General features: G+C 36.9%; 2 protein-coding genes across 3 annotated transcripts; one reads left to right on the top strand and one right to left on the bottom strand.

The window, feature by feature from the left end:
• Nucleotides 1–944: 944 nt before the first annotated feature.
• On the top strand, nt 945–11,281 carry LOC141712497 (eukaryotic translation initiation factor 3 subunit A-like). Of its 2 annotated transcripts, none has more exons than XM_074515468.1 (14): nt 945–1,087; nt 2,373–2,447; nt 2,769–3,250; nt 5,210–5,425; nt 5,547–5,915; nt 6,007–6,036; nt 7,233–7,460; nt 7,549–7,710; nt 8,190–8,411; nt 8,505–8,711; nt 8,816–9,022; nt 9,326–9,406; nt 9,825–10,026; nt 10,619–11,281. In XM_074515468.1, the coding sequence occupies exons 2-14, from the start codon at nt 2,402–2,404 to the stop codon at nt 11,023–11,025; spliced, it is 2,859 nt and encodes a 952-aa protein (XP_074371569.1). In that variant the 5' UTR covers nt 945–1,087; nt 2,373–2,401; the 3' UTR covers nt 11,026–11,281. The 2 variants fall into 2 exon arrangements, with proteins under 2 accessions (XP_074371569.1, XP_074371568.1); XM_074515467.1 differs by lacking the exon at nt 945–1,087 and adding an exon at nt 1,937–2,009.
• Nucleotides 11,282–11,376: 95 nt separating this feature from the next.
• LOC141712498 (cation/H(+) antiporter 20) lies at nt 11,377–15,049 on the bottom strand. The gene is made up of 4 exons (XM_074515470.1): nt 14,159–15,049; nt 13,019–14,044; nt 12,018–12,929; nt 11,377–11,918 (listed from the first exon to the last, which is right to left on the bottom strand). The coding sequence occupies exons 1-4, from the start codon at nt 14,336–14,338 to the stop codon at nt 11,580–11,582; spliced, it is 2,457 nt and encodes an 818-aa protein (XP_074371571.1). The 5' UTR covers nt 14,339–15,049; the 3' UTR covers nt 11,377–11,579.
• Between the last annotated feature and the right edge of the window lie 1,114 nt (nt 15,050–16,163).

Raw genomic sequence — 16,163 nt, forward strand, 5'->3', positions numbered from 1 at the left:
CTTTTTGAAATTCTCCACCTCGATCACTTCGAATACCTACAAGTCTTGTACGAAGCTTATTCTCAAGCAATTTAGTTAGCTTCTCAAATTCACTAAAAGCAGTATCTTTAGTACGAAGAAACGGAAAATCGTGAATAATCGTCTACAATTACAAAATAATATTGTTTACCTCCAGGACTTTTATAAGCTTTTGGACCAAAAAGATCCAAATGAAAAGCTCTAAAGCTCTAGATGTAGATACTACCTTCTTGGCTTGTAAGTGCTTCGAATTTGCTTGCCTAATTGGCACGCCAAACACACCTCAGACTTGACATACTTGGTTTTGGGCAACCCTCCGACCAACTTCTTGCTAGAGAGTTTGTTGAGCAAATCCTTATGAGCATGACCCAATCTTCTTGCCAAATATAAGGATTTATGTCCATTACAGCAAAACAGTATGCTATTTGCTGTGAATCAAAGTCCAATATATATATATATATATATATATATATATATATTTCCCTCCCTTCTAGCAACTAGGGGGACTTTGTTAGTGCCAATAGTAATAAAACACTTTTCATTTTCGAAATTAACATAGTGACCATCATCATAAACCGACTAACGGTAAGCAAGTTATATTTAAATCCTTTAATATATTGTACTTTACCGATAGAGATAGTATCATTACCGATTTTACCTTTACCAAGGATTTGAAGAGTCTTTCTGTCACCAATTGTCACTCTTCCACCCTTTTTCATCTTGAGACTTATGAATTGAGCTTTATCTCCACACATATGTCTAGTGCATCCGCTATCAACAATTCATTGACTCTTTTTGACTTTAGCGACAAGACATATCTACAAAACAAACAAAAATGACTCAATCCTTTGGTACCCACACTTCTTGATCCATTTTTGCACCACTTTTGGTGTTTGACTTCTTGCTCTTTTATTCATGCCAGACTGATGACGGTAAGCCGTTAAACTGTTTTGGGAAGCCGGTTTCCGCCTAGATCCTTTTTGGCTAATTCGAGCAATGTAATTCTTTTTCAGATGACCCTTGCCTCCACATCTCTTGCATATCTTCCAGGGCATGGCATAATCATAAGGTATTTCATGTTTTCCTTCATATTGGAGAGTTTTTTTTTGTCTTTCTTGTTAAAGTTCAATCCAATGCCTTCAAGTGGAACATTTGTCTTGTTCATCATTGATCCGAGACTATCTTCACCTTGATCTGGTGGGGTTATTCTCATCGGGGGCGAGTATGCGCTTTAGCGTTTGAGGTATTTGTGGTAAGTCATGAATATAAACCCGCGATTACGATCGACGAAGATAGCGTTAGCGAATGGGTTATCTACCGACCAGGGAGTTGTCTCATTCGTGAAATTCTGAAGTCGTAATCGAGACTTGGGCATTTACGAGTAGGCCACATCACTGACATTCCTAAAGCGAATAGATGTTCGAGTTATAATGGGAAGTTGGTTCGACAACTCCTATTGAACATCAAAATGAGAAACCAAGTCCATATCGCTTTCTTATTTTCCAAAAACTACGTTATGCTTGAACCCCATAAAAAATGGCACGCATACACATTGGGGCACGTGTTTGAGAGTTTTGAGAAAGCAAACATATACCTTAGGAGTCTCGGCCGTTTATTAAGTATAGACTACTATATTTTGGTGCTTTATCTGATTATGGATAACAGTTGCAGATATTGATTTAGGTTGCGAATCTCGAATCTTTATTAATCAAATTTCTCCATTAACAATGTCCTTGATTTATTATACTTTATACTTGAATTGTTGAAATTAGTAATTATCTTTATTTTTTCCAAACTGTTAATATTCGTATATTGTATGTGCTAAGATTGAAAATAGGTGATATCACTAAAACGGGGCAGACTAATAAAATTTTGCAGGGTAAAAAGTTAAAATCACAAAAATTTCTAAATAAGTTGAGTGTAAAGCAGTATCCTATTCTGATTCGCCGTTGGATTTCTACGCCAACCGCTCGTTTCTTCGCCAGTAACCGGTATGACTCACGGCAGCGTTACATTTCTTGATCACCATGTTCATTTCCTGATAGTCATGTTCTTGATTGATTTTTATGTTATGTAATTTTGAAAATTGTTCCCTTAATTTTTGTTCACAATTTCCATGCTATGGATTTATGACCGCTGCATCTGCTGTTCCTTAACACCATATGTACAAATCAGACATGCTGATGTTTTTATTTTTTCAAGATTTAGTTTATTGTCTTACGTTGTATAGGAGTATATGTTAAAACGCGATGTTACGAGATGTTTATTTAAATCTTGTTATCCTTAGTGTTATGTTTTGTGAGTTAATATTCGAGTGTAATTGCGCTTATGTGGTCGTGTCATTCTATTGACAGGCAAGAAGTAATCCGAGAGTTTGGCGGAGATGGCTACGTTTGCCAAACCTGAAAATGCTTTGAAACGTGCTGAAGGTAGGTTATATGATCTATTTTACACACAATGACACAAACATGCTATGCATTGTGTTGAAATTTTTAGGATCTTATGTTGCCTTTTTAAAATTACCTACTATTTATTATGATGGTACGTTTAATACTTCTTTCGGTGCAACATATCTGTGAATTTGGATTCTAGTTTTACATAAGCTAAATGCTTACTAGAGAGGAAAATGTCTGGACCTAAAACATTCATTTGTTATCAGGGGGGGGGATCTAAGAATGTTTTAAAATATCTTACATGTAGATAGATTTGAAATTAAGAGATTGACTGTTCCCTTTTACTCATTGATGCAGAGCTAATTAATGTTGGACAAAAGCAAGAGGCCCTGCAAGCACTTCATGGTCTTATCACTTCGAAGAGGTACAGAGCATGGCAAAAGACTCTTGAGAGGATTATGTTTAAGTATGTCGAGCTATGTGTTGACATGAGAAGGGGAAGGTTTGCTAAGGACGGGCTAATACAATATCGTATTGTTTGTCAACAAGTCAACATTAATTCACTGGAGGAGGTGATCAAACATTTCATGCATTTGGCCACTGAGAGAGCTGAATTAGCACGCAGTAAAGTACAGGCTTTAGAGGAAGCTCTTGATGTAGATGATTTGGAAGCAGATAATCGTCCCGAAGATTTAATGCTGAGTTATGTTAGCGGGGAGAAGTGGAAAGACAGATCTGACCGTGAGATGGTTACTCCGTGGTTTAAGTTCCTGTGGGAGACCTACAGAACAGTATTGGAAATATTAAGAAACAACTCAAAGTTGGAGGCCTTGTATGCAGTAAGTAATTGTTTCACTTCTATTCTAGAATAATGTTATAGGAGAGAGATTTAAGGGTCCTTGTACAAAATCACTCGTTCAAAATCAGTGTGAGGTCCTCAGGTTTGCTTATTTCTGTGCCCATTCATCTCAGTACAGTTACCATGAACTAACATCTCATACTTTCTTGAGTTTAGTTGGTGAAACTATAGTATGATGATCAGGGTACTATTTGTATGGTATAGGTGCATTATATAATACAGTTGTCCCATTATGCTTCTTGTATATATTTAAATTGCTCGATCTCACCATATATGAAGGCAATAAAGTCATCTTCTCTTTAACTCCACAGGTTATGAAAAACTTGCAATACATATATCCTCATAGTAGCTGTGATCCCATCTTAGCTCACCTATTCTTTCCAAAATTTCAATTTGAATTATGTTTTAGCATTCCTCCCCGGGGTCTGTTTCTTCTTGGCAATTATATTTTAATTCATGACAGTGCCAGTTTCTTTTAAGAACTTACTGCGTAATCAAATAATTTAGTGATAAGTGCCCTTTTACTAGGTTCATGTAAATGCTACTCTTTCGGCTCTATTTTAATCTTTAAAAATTTCTCTTTGTTATTTGTTAATTTTGATCTGTACCTGCTTCTATTTATCATTAAATCACTTTTAACCCTGAAGATGTACACTTGAAGACCTTCTCACTAATCCTAGATATGACCTCTTTACTAAATAAGCATGACAAATATCTTTATCCCACATTAACAGTAGAGGCCAAGGATCCTCAAAGTCAAGCTTGTACTGAGTAGAAAGCTAACCACCAGTTTATTTGCACATTATAGGTGTCCTTAATATTGTGCTCAATTTCTTTAAGCTAGGGATGACAATCGGGTCGGATCGGGTCGGGTATTGCAGAATCCATATCCAAACCTGAAAATTTTATTTATACCCGGACCCGAACCCGAAAAATACCCGAAAATGAATACCCGAACCCGATCCATCGGATTTCGGATCGGATTCGGGTATACCCGAAACCCAAAGTTTTTTGAATTGGATATTCATACCCGAAGCCGAAACCCAAACCCGAATCCGAAATCTGAAAATTTGTATAATTATTGATATTGCAAGTGTTTGGGATCGAACAAGCAACTTGCAGAGAAAGAGTTTTAACGTGTCATATTCAACCACTCCACAACATCATTAATAATGTTATTATATATATAGCTAATATTTTAAAAATCTACTCAATTGATACTCAGTTTTTTAATTTATTCCTATACATATTTTGTTAACCTTATAAACCTCATCGCCCATTGAATAATTATATTTCATTAAACTTTATAATTAGTTAATTTTTAACATAAATATAAAAATATATGTTCTAAAAATTATATAATAATATGTATAAGGTAAATTATAGTGTATATATATATTATATATAATATTATAATGTGTAATATATAAAATTCTAGTATTATATATATAATATACATATATATGTATATATTTCATAATTCGGGTTTTTTTCGGATTTCGGGTTTAAATAGCGTTTCGGATTTCGGATCGGGTTTCGGATCGGTATACCTAATATCCAAATCCAAATCCAAAAAATTTCGGGTTTAAAAATTAAATCCATATCCAAATCCAAAAAATCGGGTTCGGTATATCCAAAATTTCGGGTTTCGGATCGGATATCCGTCGGATCGGATTATTTTGTCATCCCTACTTTAAGCAATGTCCATAAACTATTATGGAGTATCTTAGTTAGGGGAGATCTTCAATGCATGAGCTCCATAATCTAATACATGTAGGAAAACTAGGCTCAAGGTAGATTATATTTCTTCCATTGGAATAGTAGTACACAGATTACTATATGTTATATTGTGGTATCAATGGTGCCTTTATAGAGTTTAAATTATGTAACATTTATGACTGTGAGCAACTTCTACTAAGCTTCAGTTTTATATGTGTAGATGACAGCTCACCGGGCCTTCCAGTTCTGCAAGCAATACAAGCGAACAACAGAATTTCGAAGGTTGTGTGAAATTATTAGAAATCATCTCGCAAACCTTAACAAATATAGAGATCAACGAGATCGGCCTGATCTGTCTGCTCCAGAAAGTTTGCAACTGTATCTTGACACAAGATTTGAACAGCTGAAGGTTGCCACTGAACTTGCACTCTGGCAGGTTTGTACAGTTTAGCTTCATAATTAATTACTTCAATCGCATGATTCATTGTAAATGATACCTTGTCTGTCTCCCAGTAGACCTATGTTGATGATAATTCTTTTAATTGTATTTTGTCCAGGAAGCATTTCGCTCAATAGAAGATATACACGCATTGATGTGTATGGTCAAGAAAACTCCAAAGGCATCCTTATTAGTTATTTACTATGCAAAGTTAACCGAAATATTTTGGATCTCATCCAGCCATCTTTATCATGCATATGCCTGGCTCAAGCTTTTCTCACTGCAAAAAAGTTTTAATAAAAACTTAAGCCAGAAGGACTTGCAGTTGATTGCTTCATCAGTTGTTCTGGCTGCACTGTCAGTATCACCTTATGATTGTTCATATGGCGCATCTCACTTGGAGCTTGAAAACGAGAAAGAGCGAAAGATGCGGGTTGTTAATCTTATTGGGTTTAATGTTGAGCTCAAACCTGAAAGCAGAGAAGTGGTAACCAAAATTTTAGTGGTTATTGATTCCATGCAGCTTCTTAATATCAATTTTCTGTCAGTACTGACTATGATTATTTATTCTTTTTCAGCTTTCAAGGTCATCTCTTTTCTCAGAACTGGTAAGCTGTATCATCTTCTATTGCACATATTTATTGTTTCTGCTAAATTAATTATATAATAAAGGAAATAGAAATGCAGAAAAATATACGAACAAAGAGCTTACTATCTAAATGCAAAGATTGCAAACAGAAAGCTGCTATAAAAAAGCATGGGCGGAAAGAAACTAGCATAAGCTATAGCCTATAAGCTAAGCAAACCATACAAATATTTCTTACAATTTTTTTTAAAAAAACAAGTAGAGCTTGCCAGTCTAGATTTGATTTCCACCTTAATCCCTTTAAGAATTATGCTTGGACAGTAAATGCTTTTGTCATGCACCCTGGAGTTTCGTTCCTTTCATAAATGACAAGTATAAGTTTGCAAGACAAGCAAAGAAATCATTCTTTCCATTTGAAGTTATTCATGTCATGGACATTAAAAAAGAAGTTGATCATATTACCTTTATCTTTGTAGCTAGTCACTCTTTCTTTTTTCCCTTCCTCTACCTGGACGACGAGAAGAAACTACATGCAGTATCTTATCTTATCTATGTTGGAGGAGGCTGGATTTCTCTGCACTACTTGTTTGTTATATTCATCTGGATGATTTATTTGACTAGCCTTGTGTTGAAACCATACTTGTCTCTTGCCTTCATAAAATCCGCTGCTGCACCTGAATGCATGTATAATGTATTATTAATTACTGATAAGTTTAGTTGCTGAAGCCCAAAACAGATAATACTGAACCAAGCACTCTCCTGTATCAAATGTTGCATGGGTCCTTCTGTAAATTATTCCGCAATATTATTCCACAAATCATTAATGGAGAGCATGATTGCTCTTTTTTCTTCTCTTGGGAAAAAATCTCTAGTATTCTGTACATCCTCCAATGCAGCCCTGAGTCGTGAATAGTTCATATTCCTGGTTTCAAGTATTTGCTAGTGTATATTGGTAAGTTACTGCTATGCTAGTCTGGATTAGCAAATTCTGAAAATATCTTTTTGACACTATTACCAATACCATGATGTGCAAAATGCATTTTAACAAGGGTCCAAAAATTATGCTATATGTACTTGTAACTTATAGTTTAAAATTACTAAATATAGAGGGGGATCCATAAAATACGAAATGGGACAAAGAGAGTATTAAGGATGCTTTGCACATGCTTCTTTTGTTTGTAAATGTCGATTCCAATACATCTTTTGTCCTGGTTGTAGGTTGCCAAGGGTATAATGGCATGTGTGACTACAGAAGTAAAAGATATATATCACTTACTGGAGCATGCATTTCATCCATTAGATCTTGCATCCCAAGTCCAGCCCTTGCTAAGGAAAATCTCAAAGCTTGGGGGTAAACTTTCTTCAGCTTCTTCTGTCCCAGAAGTGCAGCTATCTCAATATGTTCCTTCACTTGAAAAGCTCACCACTCTGAGATTGCTGCAGCAGGTGTAAATTTCTGCTCTTTGTATTATCTTCCATTATGTTTGTTCTATATTCGATGAAAAGAAATTACATGGTTTATTTTAATTTCCAGGTATCTCATGTGTATCAAACAATGAAGATAAAAACTCTATCTGGGATGATCCCATTTTCTGAATTTTTCGTTGTGGAAAAGATAGCTGTTGATGCTGTTAAAAACAATTTTATTTCCATCAGAATTGACCATATGAAAGGTGCTGTTTTCTTTGGCAGTCGGGTAAGGTTTCATTTTGGCTTTGAACAACGCCCTCCTCCCCCTCACCCCCAATGCAAGAAAGCTTGTGCTGCCAGTGTGCCTCTGAACCTACTTGGTGTCTCTTATAATACAACATTACCTTTAAAGCCTATTTGGCTAGCTGTTGGGCCCTTGTCTGTAGACTAGCAAGTAGCAACAGGTTTTAACTATTTTAACATTATGAACTGTTTAATTAAAGAATCTTGTTATAGTTGAATAAAGAAATTTTAGGAGAACATTGTTTTATTACTTGTTAAGATGTTTATTTTTTGATAAGTAACTGCATGAATCCTTATGAGATGTAAATTTTAATTAAACGAGGAAACTACTACTAGGTTCATTTAAGCTCTGATTTCCATCATATTTCTCTCAGATATAGTTCAGTGTTTTGGTTTGGAAATAATATCATCTCTACTTCAATACTGACAATTTAAATTGTCTTTTACTTATATTTTTTTCAGGGTCTTGAATCAGAGGGCTTACGAAACCATTTGAGCAGTTTTGCTAAATCCATGAGCAAGGTCAGGAACTTGATAAATTCTCCGGTAAAAAACCCATTAAAACTTGGGGAAACACTGTCAAGTTTACCAGATGTGGTAGAAAAGGAACACAAAAGACTTCTTGCCCGTAAGTCGATAATTGAAAAACGTAAAGAAGAACAAGAACGGCACCTTCTAGAGATGGTACTCATTTTTAACAAGAATTGAGCAGATGGTTTCTTATTGTAAGATATAAATTTATTAATGAATAGCAAGTCTTCTTGATGCCTGATGCAGGAAAGAGAGGAAGAGTCAAGGCGACTAAAATTGCAGAAGATAACGGAAGAGGCGGAACAGAGAAGGCTTGCTTCTGAGTATGAGAGGAGAAAGAACCAAAGGATTCTTAGGGAAATAGAGGAGAGGGAACTTGAAGAGGCCAAGGCCTTGCTTCAGGAAGCTGAGAAACGAAGTAAAAAAAAGGGGAAGAAACCAATTGTAGATGGAGTGAGCATCTTGTGTTTTTACTTTACGCCCACACTCACACATGTATGCACATACAACTTCGCATGGTATTGTCAAATTTAGCTGACCTCTGATCTGGAATTTAGGAAAAAATAACCAAGCAGACCTTAATGGAGCTGGCTTTAAGTGAGCAACTGAGGGAAAGACAAGAAATGGAGAAGAAACTACAAAAGCTTGCTAAAACAATGGACTATCTGGAGAGAGCGAAAAGAGAAGAAGCTGCCCCTCTAATTGAAATTGCATTCCAGAGGAGATTAGTAGAAGAACAAGATATCCATGAACGTGAGCAGCAGGCAAGCGTCGAATAAGTTTCTGAGTAAATTCTTTTCCATGATTGCTCCCACAAAAATCCTAATAAAATTAACTAAATGATGGTTTTTAATATCATATTTTTGAATTAACAGAAGTGTTCTAAGTGATGCATTTAAGTTAGTTACATTGTTGATTTATGCATAAAAAAATTAAATAGTAATTTATTAAATTTGAATATGAGGATTTATATAATTTAAATAGCTTAAATCTACTAGCTATATTTATTTTTGCTGAAGTATAGTCCATGTTATAAATCTACTAAAAACGTGTTCGCTTCATCACAGAGAGAGATTGAACTAAGTCGGCTGCGCCATACAGGAGATCTTGAGGAGAAGAAGAGGTTATCTGAGAAGCTGGGGAATAAGGTCAGTGTCTAGTGAGTTGAATTATATGCAGAAAGTGAGTTGCAGTGCCAACTCCACAATCACATTTCTTTTCATTATTTGATAAATTTGAACTGTTAAATGGCATGCAAACATGAAGGAATTTTTGCTGCTGTAGTCGGTTGCATAATAGAAGTTTTTTTATCGATCTCATTGCTTCAGCAAAATGTTAAACCTTTTACTATCTGTTTAAAGTAAGTGGTGAGCTCTTGCTATAGTTCTTACATATGTAAATTTATAGAATCCAAAAATCTCTTAAATTCTCTTTTATGATCTTTTGTTAAATTTCCCCTTTAAGCAAACGATCTCATCATACGGAAAATAAATTTTAAGTCTATATTAATATTTGCAAATGTAAATTTCATCCCACTCCAACTTCATTAATTATATATTACTGCAGAAACTTTTCCAAGAAAGAGTTGTTAGTCGCCGGGAAGCTGAATTTAACAAATTAAAAAAGGAGAGGCAGGAGCAAATTAGCCAAATCATCCGGTCAAGGAAATCGGAGAGGGAGACTAGGAGAAAGATGATATATTATCTGAAAATGGAGGAGGATAGGATGAAAAAGTTGCGTCAAGAAGAAGATGCTCGCCTACGTGAAGGTACGCGCGCTTGTTCATGAAAGGCCTAGATAAACTTCTATTCTTCCTCTCTACGAGTTTGCATTTATCCTTGCTTTTCATGGCAAATCAAACAAGCAATTAAATGTTGTCTTTTGCTAAAAAAGTTATTCTTATATCTTCAACTAACAACTATTATAGAATTGAATTTTACAAGTACTAATGTCTAATAGTAATGTATTGGCACCCATTACTCAGACACTTGATGTCTCCATGAATACTACTACGATGTAAGTCATTTCTGCCTTATTTCAGGGCTCTCTGTTGGCTTTCATATTGTTAAACCATATAATATTAAATGATTTTTTCCCCTCTTCTTGCTGTTTGAGGTGGTAACAATAATCTGGACTATAAATCTATGTTTCTGATTGTAACAATAGCTTGTGAGACTTGTATGTGGTTTATTTGGTACTCTTACTTAAAGTACTCTCAAGTTACATTTTTCGAAGCTAATTGTTACATCTCCCAGCCCTGTCCATTTTTCTATTGGTTTATGTATCTAATGTGAATAGGCAAAATTCTCATATTCTGTTTGATGTGTTTCTTGCCCATCATCTGAGATTTCATTTTGCAGAGGCTGAGAGGCGAAAAGAGGAGGAAGCTAAACGCAAGGCCAAACTGGATGAGATTGCCGAGAAACAGAGGCAGCGTGAGCTAGAACTGGAAGAGAAAGAAAAACGATGGAAAGAAGAAGTCTTGCAGATGAGACCCACCATTGTGCCTGCAATCGCAACACATCCGGAACAGCCTCGAATGTTAGACTCAGCACCATCCCAAGGTGGAAAATATATTCCGAAACACAGAAGAACTCAGGCTGAAAGTGCTCCTCCTCCACAGGATCAACCTCCTGTCCGCCGGGGTGGTGGTAACAGGATGGATGACAGAGCTGACAAATGGCGTGACGACAGGAGACCAGTCTCTGGCATTGTTGGTGGGCCCAGGTCTACATTTTTGTCTCCCAGGTCGCGGGGTGAACGCTGAGACTGCATGTCATGTGCAGTTCTGTGTCCAGGTAATCCAGTGTGGCATGGAATCATTTGGTGCTGGTTCTAGGGTTACTTGGCCTTCTAATTTTTTTAAATAAGTAACGCTCTCTCTAATTTTAAATGCTAAAATTGATCATCATTTGTTTCATCCCTGCAATTTGTGATCCTTTTATTATTCCTATCACACAGTCGGTTGTTAATTTAAAATTTTAAAGATTCTTTTAAATTATATTTGTCAGTCTAAAACTTAAGACCGTCGTGTTTTATTCTTGCAAAGCAGATTCTGCTCCTGATCATAATACTCTCTCGTAGTGTAAATAAACAAAGCTGAAGTTTTTAACTCGTACTAGTAAAGATATGTGGCTCTTACATATTTTTAAAACATAAGTTCAAGACAAAACATTATAAAACTTCCAACATTAAAATGAAATTCTATAATATTTATAACGTATATTTGTGTGAATGAGCTCCCCCTAGTATAATAATCAGAACTTGTGTGCATCACAATTATTTTGAGCTACAGTTTATGATTAATGAAAAGTGGACTTGTTAAACCTCCTGACTGACCAGAATCTTTGACACTGGAGTTTCCTCGACATGAGCTGTATCATGTTGCTGAATCACAACCACTGAAGACAGAATACCTTTGCCGGAGGAGGCCAGCATATCCCCAATAGGGCCAAGTTCCGGGTTCTCTGCCTGCCTGTCCACCACTTCTGCAACTATATTCGAGGGGCATCTTCCTTTCCCGATCATTATAAGCTCGTACTCACCACTTCGTCCAATTCCCATCACGCTCTCCACAATGTTATTAGCAACTTTTTCCTTGTAATCTACCATACCCTCCCATCTCTGTTGAAACCCTGTCATAGCCTCGTCGTCTAGCTCCTGCATTTTGTTTCAAAATATTACTTTCAAGATGTTACCAAAAGAATCATCCTTAATCAAGTATTAGAAGATCAGTTAATGAAAGAGTAGTTTGCACACCTTTTCCCTCTGGGGATTTACTTGGGCTGTGGTAAAAGTATAACTGTTTTCTTTGGATTTGGTTGATGATGGCTTCAACACAACAACAGTATCAGCTGCTGTTTCTTCTTTCTTGACAAACCTTATAACTGTCACTTTAGCTGCAGGATGCTCAGCCATTCTCCCACATAACTGTAAACCCTCCCTGTCATCAGGCCCACCAAAAAAAATCATACATACTCTCTGTGCCACGGTGGCTGTAGGTCCTGGTGTCTGCTGGGACCCACCGAGTCCTCGGTCCACAAGCACAGCCACAGAACAGGGTGCATCCTTGAGAACCCTCTGATTCACAGCTCTCCATCCGTGACCAACGGTCTCCACCTCATCTTCACCGTTCATTTTTCTCCACTGCTTGTGAAAAGGTAACAGGATCATGGGCACTCTCTTGCTTTCTGCCACGTGACAGATATCCTCGTGCATTGTTGACAAAGCTGATATAGCAGTTGTGGTTCGAACAGTTACATGTCCAAGTTGGCCATAGGCTTGAAACCCGACAGCAACTCGGCCGTGCATCCCACCTTGTCCAAAGCGCTTAAGAAATGGAAATCCATTTTTACGGAACCTTTGAACCATCATTATGGAAGAAGATCTCTCTGTTAATTCCACAAGGTGCATGATATAAAGTTTGAGCTGGGACTTGGTGGTGGAACGAGTTGTCTCAATGAGATTTATCAGTGAGGGTATGTTTCCAGGACCATGAACGCAGGCAAGAACACGAAGCTCATCCTTGGCACTGTCCGGTATAGATTCTAATCGTCGGTGACCAGAGATTCCACGAGCAGGTTTGTAAATAGCCATGACCGTCGGAGTTGTTATGAAAGTGGTGAAAAGTGCCATAAGAACTAATATAGCAAACACTTCATCATTTAGAACCTGTCAACGTATTGTAAGCAATTATAATATAATTTAGTATTCTTAAACTGGCTATTGAGAAGATTATTCTGGCAAGAAATGAGCTTCACCTTCTTCTCTTTGCCAATGTTAAGAACAATAAGCTCGACCAGTCCTTTGGTATTCATGAGAAAGCCCAAAGTAAGTGATTCCCTTGCCGAAATATTGCACATCATCGCCACTGCAAACGTACCTAATATCTTCCCGGCACAGGCTGTTGAAATAACCAGCGCCAACAATCCCCAAGCTCTCCCTCCTCGAATTTGGGACACGTCGGTCTTTAGCCCACTTGATGCAAAATACAGCGGAAGCAACAATCCTGATATAAAATCTTCAATTCTTTCTATCAATCTCTGCGCGAATTCACCTTTAGGTATTGTTAATCCGAAAACAAAGCCTCCAAATATAGAATGAATCCCTATAAAATCCGTCATGAAACCCGACACCATAACTCCAGCAAGAGTCAAGCATATATAGGCCTCATCAACGATGTCACTCTCGGGTGAACACCGCCTAGCCACCCATTTCATTGCAGGTCGAATAACAAGCATCATAAAAGCCACGAATGCAACCCCGGACAGAAGTACCCACACTGATATGAGGGGACTCTTTTGGGGGCCGCCAGGAGTTCCGCTCCCCGCTAGTGCCACAGCCAGGGCAAGCAAAATCCAGGCCACGACATCATTGAAGGCGGCTGCAGCCATAGCGGTTTCACCTACTTGGGTAGTGAGTAGTTTAAGCTCGGCTAAGATGCGGGCTAGCACAGGAAATGCTGTGATGGACAAAGCTACGCCCATGAAAACAATGTATTGAGCTACTCCAACTTTGTCAGCACCTTCTATTGTCCTGCGGAGGAGAAAGGCCACGCCAATACCGAGGGTGAAGGGAAGTGAGATTCCGGCAGCGGCTATGAAAATAGCTCGTTTTCCGCTGCGGCGGATTGAGCTTAGATCAAGCTCAAGGCCTACTAAGAAGAGGAAAAATAGTAAACCAATACTGGCCACTGACTCGAGAATTGGAGTGCTCCATTTTGGAAAGAGTCTGTGCATGTAGTCTTGCTGCCTTCCCAGAGCTGACGGTCCTAGTATTATTCCTCCCTGTTTGATTAAACATATTAATATAAGAATCCTCCAAAACCTGCATATTTAACCTCTAAATAATATGTGCATATGCATTGAGATAAATGAAGTGGATTCAAAATAGATACTTACCACAATCTCTGCAATGACTTTGGGTTGGCGAAGAGGCTTTAAGAGGAACGCAAGGAAGCGGCTGACGACGAGAATAAGAGTAGTTTGAACAATGAGCAGAGGAAATGCAAAATCCAAAGGATTATCACCTTGCCATACTCCGTTGGAAGAGGTCTTTATCGATGTTATATTCACCCCCATTGTTGGCTACTTACGGCACTGCCTGATTATTATGACGAGTGACGACGTTTGCTCAAACTCGATTCTTGGAGAGGTACAACAAATTTGTAAAACAAATAATCCAAACAGACAGAGAGAAATTAATCAATGTTCTCACTGTGTAGTCAAATCTTGTGAACTCCAGAACTTTATTAGACTTTGCTCTATACAGTTTATATAAGCAATTAACGTGTCACGTATTTACTAGTATTTCTTTTTTGGATTCTTTTTTAATTAGCCGGATGGATGATTCTACCATGTATCTCAAGATGATTTTGATAGTGAAATTTAGACTTGTTTCATATTTATGCTTACAATGTGGCCTAGTTTTAGTTTTTACAAATTACAATATTAAAGGCTTTAATACCAGATGCAATAAACAAAAATTAGGAAGGAAAGAAGCTGCTACAATAGTTTAGCCTTTTCAAGCAACTAATATTTCAACCCTTCCAACTTAATGATTCACATGCATCTGCAGGCACCATTTCTGATAAAGAGGAGGGCGGCCGACGCCGTGAGCCGACATTAGTCAAAATCAGTTTATTGGACCCAAACGTGTATATATATATAAACACCGCATAATTTATAAATCTAGATACAAGTATTTGTAAAAATTTTGGGACCCTTGATGATTTAACATCATAGAGCAACAATTTAAAGTTGAAATGGTGACATATTACACTTTAGTCCCTTCCAGAAATAGAGCAAAAAACGTCAGAACTATATAGGTAGAGACGTAAAGAAAAAGAGAGGGATGGGAGGCACAAGGAGGCCGTGATGTATATCTGAGTTTGAAGTATGATAAAGCAAGATAAATTACAAGCTGTTTTTTCACATGAATCACTTGCTTACAAACTCTTGTATGAATCACCTACATTTTTAATGCTGGAACCACTTTACGTAATTTTGGTTCATAATTGAAATTTGCTTACAAATCATCCTTGTTGCGCATGCCATGCTATCTACCCGTGATGTTGTATCTATTATTTTGACGAAAGGGAAGGGTGTTGTGAATGTATACATACATGTGAGGACTTGATTGTCTCGTACGAGAAAGAAGAGCATAGATAGATCCTCTTTAGTAGGAGTACCATGTTAACCCATGTAAATTATTAGTCCACGTACATACTTAATAGACAAGTCGATGCAATTAAGGACAAAAACAAATTAATCAAACAATCTCGCATTTTGTTTTCTTTCGTTCGGATTTCTCGGCTATAGTACGACAACTGATTCATGGATGTATATAATAGCTTGGGCGAAAACGAAAAGTTACCAAAAACTGCAGTCGAAGATAGAGGGGGAGGTAAACACCCAACGTTAACAACGCTTGGATATACTTCATGCGGCTAAGCAAAGAGATGCAATGACATGTTTATATTTCTTTACACCATAACATGTTTATTTTTACTATATACAGGGCAATTGAAAATGTAAGAAAGAACTTTGACAAAAAATGTACGAAGAAATAAAATGTGATTTTAGATTCAACTTGGTTAAGTTCGAAAAATTGGGGTTGAATTGGTTTGAGTTAAAAATTTTGACAAAAAATATATGAAGAAACAAAATTTGATTTTAAATTCAACATGGTAAGTTCGCAAAATTGGATTGAATTGGTTTGACTTTCGATTTTGTTTTGGTGTTTTTCTACTTGCAGCGAACTAGAATAAGAGACCACTTCTCAAAAGAGATACTCTCCTACTGTCCCATTCATTTCTATAAATTTTCTTTCTTTGAATGTTCCACTCAATTTTATATATTTCAAATCTTACCCAAAATAGTAAAATTTTAAATTATAAAAATTAAC

The sequence above is a fragment of the Apium graveolens genome, chromosome 3 (assembly GCF_009905375.1).
Source record: "Apium graveolens cultivar Ventura chromosome 3, ASM990537v1, whole genome shotgun sequence".
Classification (NCBI taxonomy): Eukaryota; Viridiplantae; Streptophyta; class Magnoliopsida; order Apiales; family Apiaceae; genus Apium; species Apium graveolens.

Bases quoted from the DNA above. Each gene is read 5' to 3' on its own strand.
- LOC141712497 (XM_074515468.1), top strand. From the start codon at position 2,402: ATGGCTACGTTTGCCAAACCTGAAAATGCTTTGAAACGTGCTGAAG. The intron at 7,711-8,189 runs GTAAGGTTTCAT...TATTTTTTTCAG, and splicing joins CTGTTTTCTTTGGCAGTCGG to GGTCTTGAATCAGAGGGCTT. The intron at 9,407-9,824 runs GTCAGTGTCTAG...ATATTACTGCAG, and splicing joins CTGAGAAGCTGGGGAATAAG to AAACTTTTCCAAGAAAGAGT.
- LOC141712498 (XM_074515470.1), bottom strand. From the start codon at position 14,338: ATGGGGGTGAATATAACATCGATAAAGACCTCTTCCAACGGAGTATGG. The intron at 14,045-14,158 runs GTAAGTATCTAT...TTAATCAAACAG, and splicing joins AAGTCATTGCAGAGATTGTG to GGAGGAATAATACTAGGACC. The intron at 12,930-13,018 runs GTGAAGCTCATT...ATACGTTGACAG, and splicing joins ACATTGGCAAAGAGAAGAAG to GTTCTAAATGATGAAGTGTT.